This window comes from Ambystoma mexicanum, chromosome 5p, assembly GCF_040938575.1.
Source record: "Ambystoma mexicanum isolate Mex_15411 chromosome 5p, UKY_AmexF1_1, whole genome shotgun sequence".
NCBI lineage: Eukaryota > Metazoa > Chordata > Amphibia > Caudata > Ambystomatidae > Ambystoma > Ambystoma mexicanum.
In genome coordinates this window covers 30,172,123-30,189,703 of record NC_090930.1, presented here as the reverse complement: position 1 = coordinate 30,189,703, position 17,581 = coordinate 30,172,123, and the positions used below count along the sequence as shown (strand labels likewise).

General features: G+C 44.7%; 1 protein-coding gene across 5 annotated transcripts in view; it reads right to left on the bottom strand.

Moving 5' to 3' along the window:
- ZMYM3 (zinc finger MYM-type containing 3) overlaps positions 1-17,581 on the bottom strand; it is a 1,331,158-nt gene that overhangs the window by 397,867 nt on the left and 915,710 nt on the right. For all 5 annotated transcript variants that reach the window (XM_069612373.1, XM_069612372.1, XM_069612371.1 and 2 more), the window contains exon 16: positions 206-321. In XM_069612373.1, the coding sequence (XP_069468474.1) occupies positions 206-321 (116 nt within the window). The remainder of the gene's footprint in view (positions 1-205; positions 322-17,581) is intronic.

Below are 17,581 nucleotides of genomic sequence, written 5' to 3'. Positions count from 1 at the left end.
GCTTTGCACCAGGGGAATAACATTTGAAAAAGTAGTGATTGAAACTGAAGTTAGACTGAAGGAACTTGCGGAATCTGAAAGTTCAAGGGTCACACTGGATTCTACAAAGATGGGGACAGTAGTCTCTTGCTGAGACATGAGAGACAGCGGGGTTAGTGGGTGTTGAATACAATCAAGGGCTTATACATGATATCTGGTAACTCACCGGAACAGGGACAGACACAGGCACTGGCACTTTCTGGCAATACATATGCATCGGCACCGGAATGAAGATTGGGACCGGAATAGGTAGGATTATCACCTGTGGCTTCCAGTCCTCCTCTGTTGGGAAAGGAAAAACAATTAGAATCCCTCCCAGATCATGTAGGTACTACAGACTGGTTTATAATTCACAGGCAAGGTCTCCTCTGCAGATTCTACCCCTCTAAAATTCCCTGATGCTAATCGAAAACCTAAGAACCTTTAAAATCAGGCTTGAACAGGACAGAGGTGTGTGTGGGGGTTGCGGGCTCTTTTCACAACTACAGGTTTTGCATGACGCCTCGAGCCCCCACCTCAAGTGACTGCGACATGGTTATAAATGACGCCCCTGCCCTGGGCACTTCCAGCTATGAGTGGATCAGGGACAAGGCAAAGCCTGTTTGAGAAAATAATCTGCAATAGACATCTTATCCAAAGAACAGCTGCCCATAAAAGGCAGTCTTCCTCAAATAAATGCCATCTACTCTGTAGATTCTTGATCTCGGAAAGACTCCCAGAAATGACTACACCACAAAAAGTCAAACCGAGCCTAAGATGCACTGCACTACACCTCTCAAAACAGATTGTCTACCTTGCCTCAGAGACCAAATTGTGTAAGGAGTTTTAGCAACTCTCGTTCCATTGACTTCAAATGTGCCCCCGCTATTTACCAAGGTTTTGTTGGGGAGGAGCTAGCGCTTCAGCTAGTGCCTTCCTGCACCCCTCAAGTGCTTTACAAATGAGGCAAGACTTCTAAGCACTATGAAAGCTTTTTTCATGCAAAAATAATCACACAGGCGTGGCCAGTCACTAAATAAAGATAGTTAGGATTGAAATATAAGATGCAAACAATTATTTAGATGGATAAATATTTGTAAAACTGTTAAATTGTAGCTAGCTTTGCTGAAAACAGTGAATTCGGGCTGTGCTAAATATAGATTACAGGCAGGCTGGCAGAGAGCATGAAGTAACTCAGCAGCTGTTCCTGTCAATCATAAGCCAATGGAGACTAAAAAACATTCAGCACGACAAAGAGTACTAGGAAAACAAGGTTTTTTTTTTATAAGAAATACTGTACCAGATAATATATAACTTTATGGAGTTAAGTGTTGAGATAATAGCGGGAAGATGGGCTTATGGATGAATGTTTATAACATAGTAAATTATGCTAAACAAGAGCGACAAAGTATTCCTGCATATTCAGCAGGTTATGTAGCCTGTTCCACACGAAACCCAACCATGCCAGAAATTGCTGCTTCTGAAGAATGAAAGACTCTGCAGCATCCCTTGCATGGCAAGAAGGACAATTTTGGAGGAGCTCTGTTGGTATCCAGTGACCAAGTAAAGAGTATTTAAGCCCCAGGCCCAGCATCCGTCTTCAGGACTTGGGAGCAAGCCAGACGACAGAATGCTGGTCAGAAATGGCAGAGTCCTTTGCCATTTCCCCAATTCTCAAGATTTGTAAAGGGATAGACTCATGACTAATTCCCTAGAGGGGTGCATTTACTCTGGCTTAAGCGTGATTATGGGTCCCCTGTATTTAAGGGCCGCCCCGGTAAGTTGGGGGTTTGCTTTCAGCGGTGACCGCAAGGTGATACTTAATTTCTTCCACTGTACTTTGCGAAGCCCCTGGCTGGTCAACCATGCTCATCTGTAGTGATCAGACTCCCAACTCAAAAAACTCATGTATCCCGAGTGACTATAGTAGAAGCCATTTTAAAAGAAATCCTTTCTGCTCACTGTAGCTGGGCGTGGCTCCAGAACGTCAGGCATGGGGACTTCGTTACAGACGGAAACTCAAGTGAGCAACGCCCACATGAGTGTACTCTTGCAGATGGTAATAAAATGGGAACATGTATGTTATCTGGTGATGTGAACGAAATATTTCGCGATGTGAAAGATACTATGGGTACGTGAAAGCTATTATGGTGATGTACGAGGTCAATGGAATAAGGACTTGGTGATGTATTATGGCATAGTACTTTTTGGTGATGTATTGGTGATGAAGTAGAAAATAGGTCTTTTGGTGATAAGGTATAAGATTGGATAGGATAGATTGAATTTCAGGTGATGTGTTGATGAGTAGATTGGATAAAAAAGTGTGTCATGTATTGAAATCGTCACGTATTTCTGTTTTTCTACTTTTTATAATGGAAAGGAAAGGGATCCCCAGCTTATAAGGGCTGAGAGGTAAGGGATCCTCAGCCACTATAAACAGGTTGAAAAGGTAGTACCACACATTATTCTTAGGACGATAAAGGCAAAAAGTGGTATTACGTAGTGACTCTGTATAAGGAATGTGCCTGGGTGGTAGTATATTTTTTGTATATTTTCTCTTGCTGTCTTTTGTGGTAAAAAAGGAAGGAAGGTGGATGAGTTGCGGTGTGTGCGTGGGTGAAATCAAAGTGAAGATATGTAAAAGGGGGTGGGGAAAAAGTGGGTTGCTCTGTATTTTTGAAGCACGTGCAGCATGCCAGTAGGGTTTAAGTGAAGCATTAGGGACGCGCACAATATTATGGAGGAAGAATCTCCAATAAAACACATGCATAGGGTCCTGCCACTGTAGTATGACAGAATAAAAAAACAATTGGTAGTAGAAACAAAGGAAGGGGGGACGTCCTTCCCCTGGCCAGAGCAGGGGTCCCATGACAGAAATATGCTAGAAACAATTTCCATCTTTGAAGCAGAAAAATATGAAGGGAACTAGTCCCAAAAATGAGAAGAGATTCTCGATCTCTGTAAATTAGTTGAGGATATGGGAGACCAGGAAGGTGAAAAAGAGATCCAATGTGAGGGGATATACCCCGTAACGCCTAAACCGGCAGTGGGGTGTAAAAACCCAGTCTATAAGCCTCTAGAGGTAGGGAGAGTGTCAACAGGATTAGCAGGATTGGCAAATAGGAGGGGGGAATCTAGAGCTTTTGCACCTCCATATAACGAATCCAAAAGCTCTAATATGCCTGTGGCATTAGTGTACCCAGAGGGTCCATAAATAGACATTGACAATGCGTTAAGAGCATTGCAGGAAAGGTTGGTCAGGTTAAAAGAACCTGAAGTATCACCAGAAATAAGGGTACCATGCAGAAAACAGGGGACTGGAATTCAGGAGATTTTTTATGTTCATGGACAGTCCGGAGGCAAGATGTAGAACAGGCAAGGGATAATGGAGGGGAGGATCAAGGTGGTAGAAATAATGAAGAGGCAGGGCAAGAAGGAGATCAGGGAGAGGAGGCTGTGAGAAACCCATCTCTGCCACTGGAGGCAGTGAGGATGGATAGAACAAGAAATAGCCCAGATTTAATGGCGGTAGTACAAGATCAGAACAACAACAAAATAGATAGGCAGATGCCTCTAATACATAAAGGAGTAGGTATAACGCAGGATGTGCCATGGCCTCAAATGGACAAAAATAATTTGACTAGAGCTCTCCCCAAGCTTATAGACTGAGCTAGTAAATGGATCTAGGAGTTTGAAAAACAAACAGCAGGAGCAGACTTGAAGATTTCACTGGTCACCAAAGTCGGGGACCAGGCTGGGGACATATGGGCAAGGGCTGGGGTAAGTGTCGCAGATAATGAACATGATGGAGCAGCCTTTGATGAGGTAAGGGCAAGGGTATGGGATGCCCTACGAAGGATGTACCCAGATACCCCTGACTTGCATTCTTTAATATAGTGCACAATGTGTGATGATGAGGACCCAGTTGGGTTTATTCTTAAGTTACAGGAAATGTGGAGAGTTGAGACGGTACCATTTTTCTATTTTATTGTAAAGAGGGGACTACCAAAAGAGGTCCAGGAGGCACTAGATAATGTTGTGCGTATTGAAGCCAAAGGGTGGGCAGAGATAGAAATTATAATAGTTCACAATTCTAAAAAAATCAAGGAGCGGAATAGGGAGACAGCCCAGAAGCAGCAAATGGACGAGGCAAAACTAGTGGAAAAGACAATAAATCAGGTTGTCATTCAGGCACCAGTGAAGCACCGGCTCAGGGGGAAAGGACAGGGGACATTAAACAAATTGGGAATGCCACAATTGCGGCACTAAGGGGTGTAGGTGGACAGGGACAATGGGGTGGGGGAGGCAGTATCCCACCCCACAGTGGCAGTATGAAGGAGCACCAAGGGGAAAAGGAGGATTTCGAGGAGCAAGAGCAGGAAGCTTTGAGAGGATAGGGTCTCTGGGAGGAGGATTGAGACCATCACAGTGCTGGTGTTGCGGGAAATGGGGGTATTTTGCAAGGGAGTGCAGGAACAGGCCTGGGATGAGATTTAATTATGGGCCATCACCTTCAAGGTAGGGGTTCCAAGGGCCTCAAGGAAGGAGACAACAGCAATTTGGCGAGGAGGTCACAAACAGCTCTGTTATGGGGCTTACAGGCAAGGGCAACATGGGCATCAACTACAGCAGGGTGAGCAAACAGTTTAACAGAACGGCAGGGGGAACAGACGCCCCATTCCAAGGAGTTACAGTGACAGGGCCGGCCCTTTTTCATTCCCCAGGACAAATACATATTATGATTAGGGCAGCCCAGAGAAAGCACTTGCATGTCCAATCCTATTGATAACTGCACGCCCTGAAGAGGAGCACTTGGTGGAGGTGGAAATAGGAAACAGGCAATTTAAATTTATGGTAGATTCAGGTGCAACCCAATCATGCATCACGGAGGGGAACTTTCCATTATCAGGTAAAACATTTTGCATGCAGGGATTCTCTGGGGCTATTTCTACAGTTCCATACACCGAGGAGCTGGATATAAAAGTGGGAGGGGAGGTAGTACGAGCCCCCTTGGTATATTCAGAGAGTTCCCCTGTGAACTTGTTGGGTAGGGATCGGCTCAATAAACTAAAGAGAAATTTATCAGTGTCAGATCAAGGTGTAGTGTGTTCCAATCCAGGGATGTGTGTAACTCAAGCAATGGTAATAATCAATGTACTAGCAGGGAGTCAGTAGTATATGGGGTTCCTGTGGTCCTAAATATATTTATTTCAATGGTATTAAAGGTATTAGTAAATCCAGTGCCTTAAATTGCGACAAAGTGTTGGCAAGTACCTACAGATTTCATTTTCTGACCCATGGTGCCACCCGAGATGGTGGCAGGGACAATATTGTGATTAGATTTGCAAGGACTTGTAGTGTCAGAAAAAGAGTAGTCCTGATTGGAACAGACTAGGAAGGGTGCGAGCGGTGCACAATATTACGTATAGACCCAACAGTGTAATTAAAGGAAATGACGGATAAGGAGTTATTTGAAGACAGTCAGCAAAATGGGGAGATTATTTTGGGAATCTGCATCCCGTGATGTGATATCATGGTTCAGTATAGGTAGGTACAATGCCCCCTCATGGCAGTGTTAACTCAGATGTTTTTATTTTTTTGAGGACATGAGATATGTGCCAGCACAAGTAGGGACTGTTAATCCACATGATGGGTTACTAAGAATTGTGACCCTTGTACAGATTACATGGAAGTCAGGTGCTTAGCACAAGCATCCAGTATGTGCATGATCGGTTGGTATGTAGTAAAAAGGATCATCGGTGCAGGAGGGGTTCCGTTGCATTATTGTAATTTCTGGCTCACAAAGGGTGCAAGGCAGATAAAAAGCTACAAAACTGCCAACAGGAGGGACTATACTTGGGACAACTTTTTTGTAATGGGAAAAAACATCATCAGATAGGGCGGCGGCAGTACGCACCGCCCTTAGGCCCAGTACGGTGAAGGGAATGAGGCAGTTTTTTGGGCCTGTAATTTTGTAAGGCATGGATCCTACAGGACTTAAAAGTTCATTTGAATGGACTGACAAAATGACTAGACAATTTGAGGACTTAAACTATGTGCACGGCCCCTGTTTTAGCAACTCTGTATATACAGGAGTTTTATTTATTTTCCCACTCTGATGAACGGCCCATGCATTGACGGAAGGAGACATTCTATAGTGATGGGTCAACAATTATTGATCAGGGGACGGGACGGAAGCACACAGGGGCGGTAGTGGGACACGGTAAAGGGGCGTGGGGGGAGAGGGGAAATAGTGACCACTCCTGTAGAAAGCGAGACCATGGTTCCATACACAGCATTGCCCATATTACAACTGGACCATTATTATCTGGGGAACTGATCAGCCCCAGGTTTAAAGGTCCATATGAGGTGGTGTTCTGTACTCCTATCGCCGTCCATATGAAGGAGTTCGATATTGGGTGCATCTCTCGGGTGTCCTAAGAGCACCTGAGACAAGGTAAAGTTTAGTAAGGGCATAGCCACAGAGGTCATTTTTGAGGATCCATGCCAGGGTGGTGTGCAGTGGCACACGCCTGCTTTCGTTTTTTCTTTTGTCAATTTTTCTTCCCCCCCCCCTTTTCTTTGGAAGGTCCAGGACCCGGCCGGCCCTGGTAGAAAAAGGGTCTCTCCTTTTCTCTCTCCTCTCTAAGACTAAGCAAAGATGGATGACCGACCTCTGTTATGTAGGGATAATAATAAATAAAGATGTTTAGTCTAGAAATGTAGTAGTACTATGAATACAAAATGTCTCCCTTTTTGCCGGCCACCTCTACAAGTTCTCTTAGACTGATGAAACTGGACTATTTCTGACGTCCAGAATGTAGAAACATTGAATAGCTGGTACTCTGATATGCGCATTACAGGAAGGAATATAATTAAAGAAAGCTGTTACATGTGTGCACTTATCTCCGCACGCATCAGGGGTGCCTAAGGTTTTTAGTTCCGCATCCAGTCCCAATTACAGAGGCACAATGCTTGGTACACCTTGCACTATAAGGAACAAAGGGCACATTCCAGGCACAGAGTGGGCAGTTGAGAAGCATTGATCTAGACCGAGCATTATAGGAGGAGAAGAGGATGGAAAGATGAATACAAGACATTGATGAGTACACAGACAGATGACACCGACTGTATGAGTGCATGGCATAAATGGAAAGTACAGATAGACTATTCAAGTACATGAGACAAGTGTAGTGCATGAAAGAGAGTACAGAACGGATCCAGTGTGTATGAAAATTAACATGGCCTGAATCAATAATGCATGATTAATGAATGAAGTGAATGGATCGGATGGGGGTGTAGAGCGGATGGGGGTGCAGGGAGGACCAGCGCGCAGGGAGGACCAGCGCGCAGGGAGGACGGAACGGGTGACGAATGTGGATGGAACGGGTGAAATATGTGGATGGAACGGGTGAAATATGTGGAAGGTACTGGTGTAATATGTGGATGGAACGGGTGAAATATGTGGATGGAACGGGTGAAATATGTGGATGGAACGGGTGAAATATGTGGATGGAACGGGTGAAATATGTGGATGGAACGGGTGAAATATGTGGATGGAACGGGTGAAATATGTGGATGGAACGGGTGAAATATGTGGAAGGTACTGGTGTAATATGTGGATGGAACGGGTGAAATATGTGGAAGGTACTGGTGTAATATGTGGATGGAACGGGTGAAATATGTGGATGGAACGGGTGAAATATGTGGATGGAACGGGTGAAATATGTGGATGGAACGGGTGAAATATGTGGATGGAACGGGTGAAATATGTGGATGGAACGGGTGAAATATGTGGATGGAACGGGTGAAATATGTGGATGGAACGGGTGAAATATGTGGATGGAACGGGTGAAATATGTGGATGGAACGGGTGAAATATGTGGATGGAACGGGTGAAATATGTGGATGGAACGGGTGAAATATGTGGATGGTATGGGTGAAATATGTGGATGGAGTGCATAAAACAACTTAGAAATTCACAGAAAAGAGCGGACCAGAGGGCACAGAGCGAACCAGAGGGCATTGAATTGTGCAATTTTCATGGAATGGTTTGGAATGCATGGAACGTTTGAAAGAGCATGTAACCCATCATATCACATCGCCACACTTCCTCTCTTCTTTACACCACCATTCAACTAGAACACAGAGATACTATGACACCATTCGGTATAGCTGTTCTCATACCAACATCTGCCTCATACTCCCCATCACTAACTAAAAACTGCTGGCTACACCCCCCCAGCCAGGCGTTCTCCTCAGGCCTAACGCAGCCACAATCGGTCTGGATAAATCCTGCCAGAACGAACACATACTCTTGATCTCTCAACCACCACCACACCTACCACTAAGAAGCAGCTATTACACGAATGGCACACCAGCTGCACACATATCCTGTGAAAGATAGAATACTGTACTAAAAGGTGATAAGTGAATTTAGCAACTGATCTTAATGTTGTGAAGAGTGAAATATGTAATTTATTTTTGGATTGTATTTATTGAGAGATGGTACAACGTTCAGACCTATGCGATAAAAGTTGATGGGTGCAGATTGAATAGGATAATTATAGTACTTCTTTATAGAGCGGAGAATTATGTAGTACATAGACATATGTGGTAAGAGATGAGTAAGGCAATAACTTGTGAAGTGAGAGAGAATAAATGATATGGATCTGTTGGTTCTGAGATGGAACAAGGTACGCTGACTAATGTGCCACGGCACGCCACGTTGATACACTCCGACCCTTGAGTGGAAAGATGTAATCCGGTATACTGGCCTTTGGGTCGACTTAGACAGTGAATACTGACCTGGGTGTTGATGGAGACCTTTTATGTATGTTGTCCTGTGAGCTTATAGATGGCACATCTTGCACACCTTTAAGGTAAAAATTGCTAAAATAAGGCGCTTCAATTAACCAAGAGCGTTACAATTTTGAGTCTGAATTTGTGATTTCTCAACATATGAAATAGCCCTCTTTTTTTTTTTTTAAAAACGAACTCCTGGCTTTCATTGACCTAATTCCTACCAATGAGTATCACCGACCCTATAATCTTACTATGCTTACACTATGACCAGATATCTCATGGCACTATGAGAATGAATTGCTCCTTTAACCTCAAATATCTTTACACTACGTTAAGATCTGTCTTCCAAATGTGTGTTTGAATCGAAAGGGCTTGGGGCAATAGACTCTGCATGTTTGTGCACTCTTTCAAAAATCTGGCCCCTAACTTCTGGAATTTAAATACGTAATTGCCAATAACCTCTCTGGAAAATTGAATTTAGAAATGTGCCCAGTAGACGCTGTGCGAAAATTGCATTTAGAAGTGTACCCATTAACCTCTGCAAGAGTTACACTTAGAAGTGTGCCCAGTAGCATCGCTGATGAATTGAGTTTAGAAATGCTCCCAATAGCCTCTGCATGGAAAATTGTACTTAAAGGTTCGCCTAGTAGCCTCTCTGTGGAAAATAGAACTTAGAAGTTCGCCCAGTACCCTATCTGGGAAAGTTGCATTTGAAGTTTGCACACTGAAAGAGCATATAACCATTCATACCACACCCCACGCTTACTCTCTCCTTACATCACCACTCAACTAGAACACAGGGATACTATGACACCATTCGGTATAACTGTTCTCATACGAACATCCGCCGCTTACTCCACATCATTCTATGTAAACACTGCTGGTCTCACACCCTCAGCCAGGCGTTTTCCCCAGGCCTAACGCAGCCACATCCGTTCCGGATTAATCCGGCCGGAACGAACACATTCTCCTGATCTCTCAACCACCACACCTACCGATAAGAACCAGCTATTACACGTGTACCGCACGAGCTGCACACATATCCGGTGCACACACGCACCTTTTGACTCTCCCTTCTCTCTCTACTGATCTGAACTTCGGTTCCCAAGGGCGTTCAACCTACCAGCGCCTTCAGACCATACCAATGGTATATAAGGCGCTATATAAGTGCAAAATAACAATATCCGGTGCTCACACGCACCTTTGACTCGCTCTACTCTCTCTACTGACTTGAACTTCGATTCCCAAGGGCGTTCAACCTACCAGCTCCTTCAGACCATACCAATGGGACATAAGGCGTTATATAAATGCAAAGTAACATAACATTATGCAATGGCAACACGAAACACTGCCAGTGTCTACAAGGACCATATTTCTCCTGGGGAGGTTACTCAAATGACAATGACAAACGGCAGGGCACCACAGTGATGTGCCTGGCAGATGGGCTGATCGAGTACAGCGGAGAAGCAATATCCCAAATAGAGACACTGTTTGCGCAAATATGGTCTCATCACGGATAGCTCTCATCACGGATAGTAAAGCCAACGACGCAACATACAGGAGTAGCTACATCCCTCTGCTCCTGCAGTACAAAAAAACTCGGAAAAGGTTAGACAACCGAAGTGAGAACTTTACCCACACTTACAACCGGACTTTAGTGATCAAACGCCGCCACCTAAGAAAACTAAAAAAAGTTGCAACGAAGATGAACTCCCCTAGCACTTGGGAATCTTACCATCTCGAGCTCAGAGCATATAAACAGTGGCTAAGAAACAACAGATCACTACTCTACCAAGCTGATGCTGAAAGCATGATCACGATCTTAGCTAACAAGAAAACCCGAGAATTTTGGAAACTGATCAACGAAACGAAACCTCATCCAAACTTGCCAATGATAAATGCTGTGCCGGAAGAATGCTGGTTTAACCATTTCTCCAAACTGTTTGATCATCCTCCCCCTGATACTGAGAGGGCATATCCATCAACTAAATCCGACTGGGTCGACCCCTCCGATACAGAAGATATCAAGTCAATTATTATGAAACTGAAACCCTCGCGCGCACCTAGACCAGATGGTCTAGCCAACACCGACCTGAAGCAGCACCCAGAGGCGTGGTCAGCAGCCCTGAGCCGGATATTTAAACACTGTAAGGAACGAAGGATAATTCCGAGCTCTTGGACACAAGCAATTATCGTCCCGATATTCAAAAAGGGCACGAGAGAAGACCCCTCCAATTATCGCCCAATTGCTCTATTAGATGTTATCGGAAAAGTTTTTGCCACCTACCTCTTGACCCACTTTCGGACCTGGATAACAACATCGCCAGCTTTGGACCCTCTCCAAACCGGTTTCCAAAAAAATGCTAGCACAGCAGCCAACTTAATGATCCTAAGTATCTTAAAAGAAAAAGTCTTACTTGGCGCACCGACAATCTTCCTTGCCTTTGTGGACCTGTCTCAGGCTTTTGACAGAGTAGATAGAGCCAAACTGTGGGCCAAGCTGAAAAACTGGAATTGCCCTGGCCAGATTCTTGACCCAATCATCGCTTTACACACGGATACTCACATATCAGTCAGGCTAAACAACAGTGGACTACTCTCCAAACCTATACCGTCCAATCGAGGAGTCAAACAAGGTTGTCCTTTGGCTCCAGCTCTTTTTATCTCTTTTCTCTGTGATTTCCAAACTTCACAAGAACCAATCAGATCGTTTCCTCCGAAAATAGGATCCACAATGGTTGCTAGACTCCTATATGCAGACGATCTCATCATTTTAGACCACACCCAGGTGGGTCTCCAACGACAACTGGACAATCTGCAAAAGTACACAAAGGAGAACAATCTGGAGATTAATAACTCAAAAACAAAAATATTGATCTTCCAAAAGCATGACCGTAAGAAAAAAGAATCATTGAAGTGGTTTTTGAACCAATCAAAAATCGAGATAGTACCCTCATTCAAATATTTGGGTGTAACCATTGATAGTTCGAAAAAATCTCTCAGCATGCAGAAAATCCTGTGGCGTAAAACCAAAAACTTAACAGCACAATTACGCGCAGTGGACAGAAAATATGGCAAATTTAGTCTTCTCCCTGCAATTCAATTCTATAAATCCAAAATAATTCCAGCCTTGACTTACGGCATGGACGCGAATCTCTCCATTCCTACGACCCTATGGGCAAAGCTAGAAGGTTTCATCTGGAGAACTACTCTAGGCTTACCTAAATCGACAACAGTGGCTCCTATAAGGCGCAAACTCGGCCTGCTCTCTCTGGAGGCGGTAGTTGCGAAGAGCTCGATCCAGCTCTAAGAAACTGCGGAACAAAGACAGCTTGGAAATATATATGAAATGATCTCTGAAGAAATATCGAAGGGAACCAACAAATCCGTTACCAACTGGGCTGAGAAACAAAAGCGTATGCTGCAAGAAATAGCCTGCTCAGAAGAGGAATTAATTCAGAATCCCATGAGAATAAAATCTAAAATGGAATGGTTGGACTGGATAAAAACCAACGACAACTCAAATGCGAACAAGCTACTGACCCACCTGCCACCAATTCATAACAAATTGAAGCAACCAATGGAGTACTGTCTGAAATATCTGTCAAAGCGCCTCATGAGAACTCTACTCAAAGCCCGTTTAAATCTCCTACCGACTCAAGAGGTTCTGGCAATTCGGGCCCCATCGAAAGATAAATCCTGCAGACTGTGTGGAGATTCTCAATCCACAGAAACAATCAAACATCTTTTGATGACTTGTCCTTCAATTGACTACGAAAGAGAGGCCTTTCTTGGCCCTATACTAAAATCTTCATATTTCATCGACTACAATGTCTGGTGGAAGCGTTTGATCACGGGAACAAAAACTAGATGGCTAATAGCGGCTTCTAAACTAATAGACATTGCTCTGGAGAAAATCCAGCAACAAAAAAAAAATTTCAGCAATCGAAACTCTCAATCAATTAGCGGTATGAGCAAGCCAGCGCACTTTTTTTTTCTCTTCAGTTGACAAAGAAAGACTTTTCCTTTTCTTTTTGTAAAAATCTAATTTTGATTAAATACAAAAAAAAAAATATATGGTCCCAACACATCACAAGGCTAACACGGATTGCAACAATGAAGAAGCAGGGGGGAATAGATAGGGACAAAAATGTTGAACTTTGTTTTAGCATTGAAGGAACAGTTCCTGGTAGCACAAACACACAGTGCAACAGCACTCTTGTGATCCCTGGTATGACGAAAGGTACAGCAGCAGTGATGGATTACTACTGGGTTTGCGTCCGACAAGCCTACTTGCAACTCCTACCATCTTGGAGAGGCAAGTGTTCACTGGCCACCCTTCACTCAGTGATACTAGTAATCCTGGAACACCACCTGAAGGGAGAAGAAATACCCGTCGAGGTGCGAACAGCCACTCTAGCACCTAAAGAAACAGAAAGAAGCTTGCAGATCACACAAGAATTTGGTATGCTGCCAGAACAAAGGATGATTTCAACGTCGGGGAAGAAAGAAGTGATCAAACTGTCTCAAAAGACTGTTCTGCACTGCTCAGAGGAATACATGACAAGTAATGACTTTTTAGTTCAGCAGAAACTTCCTTTTTCGTCGGATTCCTGGGGTACAAGCAGCTGCTGCACTTTTCTACCCCCGCAGCATGCCGAGAATGGGTCACTACCCCACGTCATCAAGGCGGTGCACAACTTAGGTGTTCAAATGAAGAAAGAAGGTGGAGTTCAGAACACGGATTGGCCATCGCTTGCCTTTGATTGGGTCCAGCAGTAAAAATACTGGTCCCTGTGATCATGTTCTTCCTGGTTCTCTTCTGCACTTGCCAATAGGGTCTCCGATGTTGTCCATAATAGTGCAAAGATGATGGTATCAATTGGGGGATCTAAAACATCTTGCCATACAATAAACAGCGTAACTCAAATGAATGCTTCTGGGGTTGTAGATATGTTGGGTGGGGATGAGTGACTGTAGAAGTAACGAAAGGGGGGAATGTTGGGGAGGAGCTTGCGCTTTAGCTAGTGCCTGCCAGCACCCCCTCAAGCGCTTTACAAATGAGGCAAGGCTTCTAAGCACTATAGCACTGAGAAAGCTTGTTTAATGCAAAAATACACAGAGGCGTGGCCACTCACTAAATAAAGATAGTTAGAATTGAAATATAAGATAAAAACAATTATTTAGATGGACATATATTTGTAAAACCTAAATTGTAGCTATCTTTGCTGAAAGCACAGTGATTTCAGGATGTGCTAAATATAGACTACAGGCAGGCAGAGAACCCGAGGTAACTCAGCAGCTGTTCCCGTCAATCATAAGCCAATGGAGACTAAAAAAGATTCAGCACGACATAAAGAGTACTAGGAAAGCAAGGGTTTCTTATGAGAAATACGGGACCAGATAATATGGGATACATTACTCACCGTAATAATATTTCTGATGCTTGTATCTGCTTAGATTCACATGCTGGGCATAGGCCGACATCAGGTGGAAGCTGCGGATTATTACAGTTTGTTTTTCGAAACTCGAAAAGGGGAGTCGAACTAGGGCGTGCCAGTCATACTATCCCTAGTGTGACGTCCCCTGTACCCATGATCCCTCACGTGTGTAGGACCCTCAGATTGTATTTTTTCTGACATGAGGTAGCATGAGTACAGAGTATCCAAGCAGATAAGATTGAGAGAAGGCGCATGGTTGCTTGTAGTCTTATCTGAGGGGAGGAAGGGCTGGTGCCTGTGAATCTTAGCAGATACAAACATCAGAAATACGATTACGTGAGTAATGTATCCCTTCTGAGGCTTGTGGAACCTGCTCAGATCACATGCTGTGCATAGATTAGCAGTGTTAGAAGGAGGTGGGATGCGAGAAGGGTCATCAGTGAACAGATTTCTTAGACCCGCTTGTCCCACTTGAGTATCTGTCTTGGAATGAGCGACAATGCACTAGTGCTGAGTAAGGGCATGAATAGTGTTCCATGTAGCTGCTTTGCAAATGTTGTCAAGGGGGACATTTGAAATGAAAGCCAGAGTGGCTCCAGTAACTCTTGTAGAGTGGGCGCTTGGCGTAAAAGGCAGTGTTTTGTCTGATAGGGGATAGCACAGTTGGATACATCTGACTATCTAGGTGGAGATGGCATTCTTAGAGATGTGATCTCCCTCTCTGCCTGGAGCTATGGAGACGAACAGCTGATCTGTCTTTCTCAGCGGTCTGGTCTTGTCTACATAGTAGAGGACTGCCCTCCTCACATCTAGTGTGTGGAGTTTCACCTCACCAGAGTTTCTGGGTTCTTGGAAGAAGGCCGGTAGCTCATTAGACTGGTTAACATGGAATTTGGAAATGAACTTCGGTGAACACCTAGGGTGAGTGTGTAAAACCGGTTTATCCTTATTAATAGTATGAAAAGAATCCTGCACTGACAGAGCTTGAATTTCACTGACCCTTCTTATGTAGGTGATGACTACTAAGAAGGCAATTTTATAAGTCAGGTGTTTGAGACTAGATGTGTGCATGGGCTCAAAGGGAGGTCCCATGAGTTTAGCACGTACCACATTAAGGCCCCAACCTGGTGGTGGGTTACAAATTGGAGGGTGGAGTCTCTTTACCCCTTCCATGAATGCTTTGACGACTGGCACTTGCCACCATGACACCTTGTTATGGGAAGTGGTGTAGTCTGATAAAGCTGCCAGGTGCACTTTAAGTGAATTTAACACTAACCCTGCAACCAGTAGGTGGAGCATATAGGTGACATTAGAAGGAGTACAATTAACTGTTGATTTGCTTATTCTTGCACCAAATAACAAATTGTTTCCATTTGTCATAGTAACAGTGCCTCGTGTTAGGTTTTCTTGACTCCTTCAAGATATCCATACATCTCTGGGGTAAATGGAGATGTTCGAACTCGGACTTCAGGAGCCATGCTGCCAAGTTCATCGAATTGGGCTGAGGATGCACTGTTAGCCCCTCGTGCTGGGAGAGTAGGTTGTACCGGCATGGGAGTTTGAAGTGGTCGCATACCGCCAGTTTGCGTAGGTGTGGATACCATGGTTGTCTCGCCCACATAGGAGCAACCAGGATGAGTGTCATCTGTTCCCTGTGGATCTTGTTCACCACTTTCCTCATCAGAGGGGTTGTTGGAAAAGCATAGGCAAACATCCCTGACCAATTTATCCATGGGGCGTTCCACTTGGAGCCTGGCTGGGGGAACCTGGGTGCGAAGTCTTGGCAGGGTCGGTTTTTGCTTGTGGAGAAAAGGTCTATAGTGGGGAAACCCCATTGAGAAAAGAGGTCTCCTACGACTTCTTCGTGTAGTCGCCACTCGTGTTCCTCTGGGAGGTGATCTCTGCTCAGAGCATCTGCTAGCGAGTTGAGTTCCCCTGGAACATGTTGGAATGACAAGTAAATCTTCTGATTGAGGGCCCATTTCCTCATTTTCTGGGCAAGCTTGGACAGATAGAGTCCCCCTTGTTTGTATATGTAAAACATTGCCGTTGTGCTGTCTGTTGGGATCTGCACAGACTGGTTGGATAGGAGGGGTTTGAATGCCCAAAGCGCTCTGAAGACTGCCAGAAGTTCTAGCAGATTTATGTGGTTCTGAGACACTGTTGGCCCCAGAGACCCTGAGCTGTATGGTGAAGTTAGTGGGCTCCCCACCCTGCTAGGGTGGCGTCTGCTGTGACAACGGACTGTATCTCTGGATCGTAGAAGGGTTTCGCCTTCGTAAGATTCTCTTGTTCACCAGCAAAGACTCTGTACTAGTGTTGGCGAAACGACCAATGGATCATCCCGCTGACTACTTGCTTGAGACCACCGTTTTGCCAACCATTCCGGCATGGGTCGCATGCGCAGGCACGCGTGGGAAACTAAGTAAATGCAAGATGCTATCATGCCTAGCAAATGCATAGCATTGCACACCCTTATTTGGCAACCGGCCTGGTAGAGGAATTTGCAGCAACAGATTTTGAATTCTTTCCTCTGATGTAAAGGCCAACCCCTCTTGGGTATTTAGGACAGCTCCTAGGAACTGTTTTGAGGTGCTTGGCACCAGGATTGATTTTTCTCTCGTTGACTGAGAAGCCCAATTGGAAGAGGAGGTCTATTGTTCTTTGAATGTTTAGTCTGCAAATTAGGGGGACTCCCCTGTAATGAGCCAGTCGTCCAGGTAAGGTACGCTGGGATTGCCTCCCTGCGTAAGTGCGCTGCCACCACCACCAGTACCTTGGTGAACGCCCTAAGAGCTGAGGCTATTCCGAAGGGCAGCACCTTGAATTGGTAGTGCTGGTTTCTATCTTGAAACGCAAGAATCTTCTGTGCGCTGGAAACATTGAAATATGAAAATGGGCATCTTTCATATCCTATGTTGCCATGTAATCCCCCTTTTTTAGTAGAGGGATTACTTTTTGTAGAGTAGTCATGCAGAGTTTTTGTAGCTTGACATACTTGTTTGCAGGTCACAAATCTAATACTGGGCGCATTGTTAGATTGTTTTTGGCACAAGGAAGTTGAATAAATACCCCTGTTTACCTGGTTGGTTGGGACGACTTCTATAGTGTCCTTTGCTAGCAGAACGGCGATCTCCTCGTGGAGGATCTTCTGATGTTCCAGCAAGTGTATATTCTGTGGCGGGGATGGTTGTGGGGGCGCCCTAGCAACTCTATGCAGTATCCTCCAGACACTGGACAGCACCCATCTGTCCAAAGTGATCCCCTCCCATGCGTGGGTGAAGGTGGAAATGCGCATGGGAGGGGACCTGTAGCGG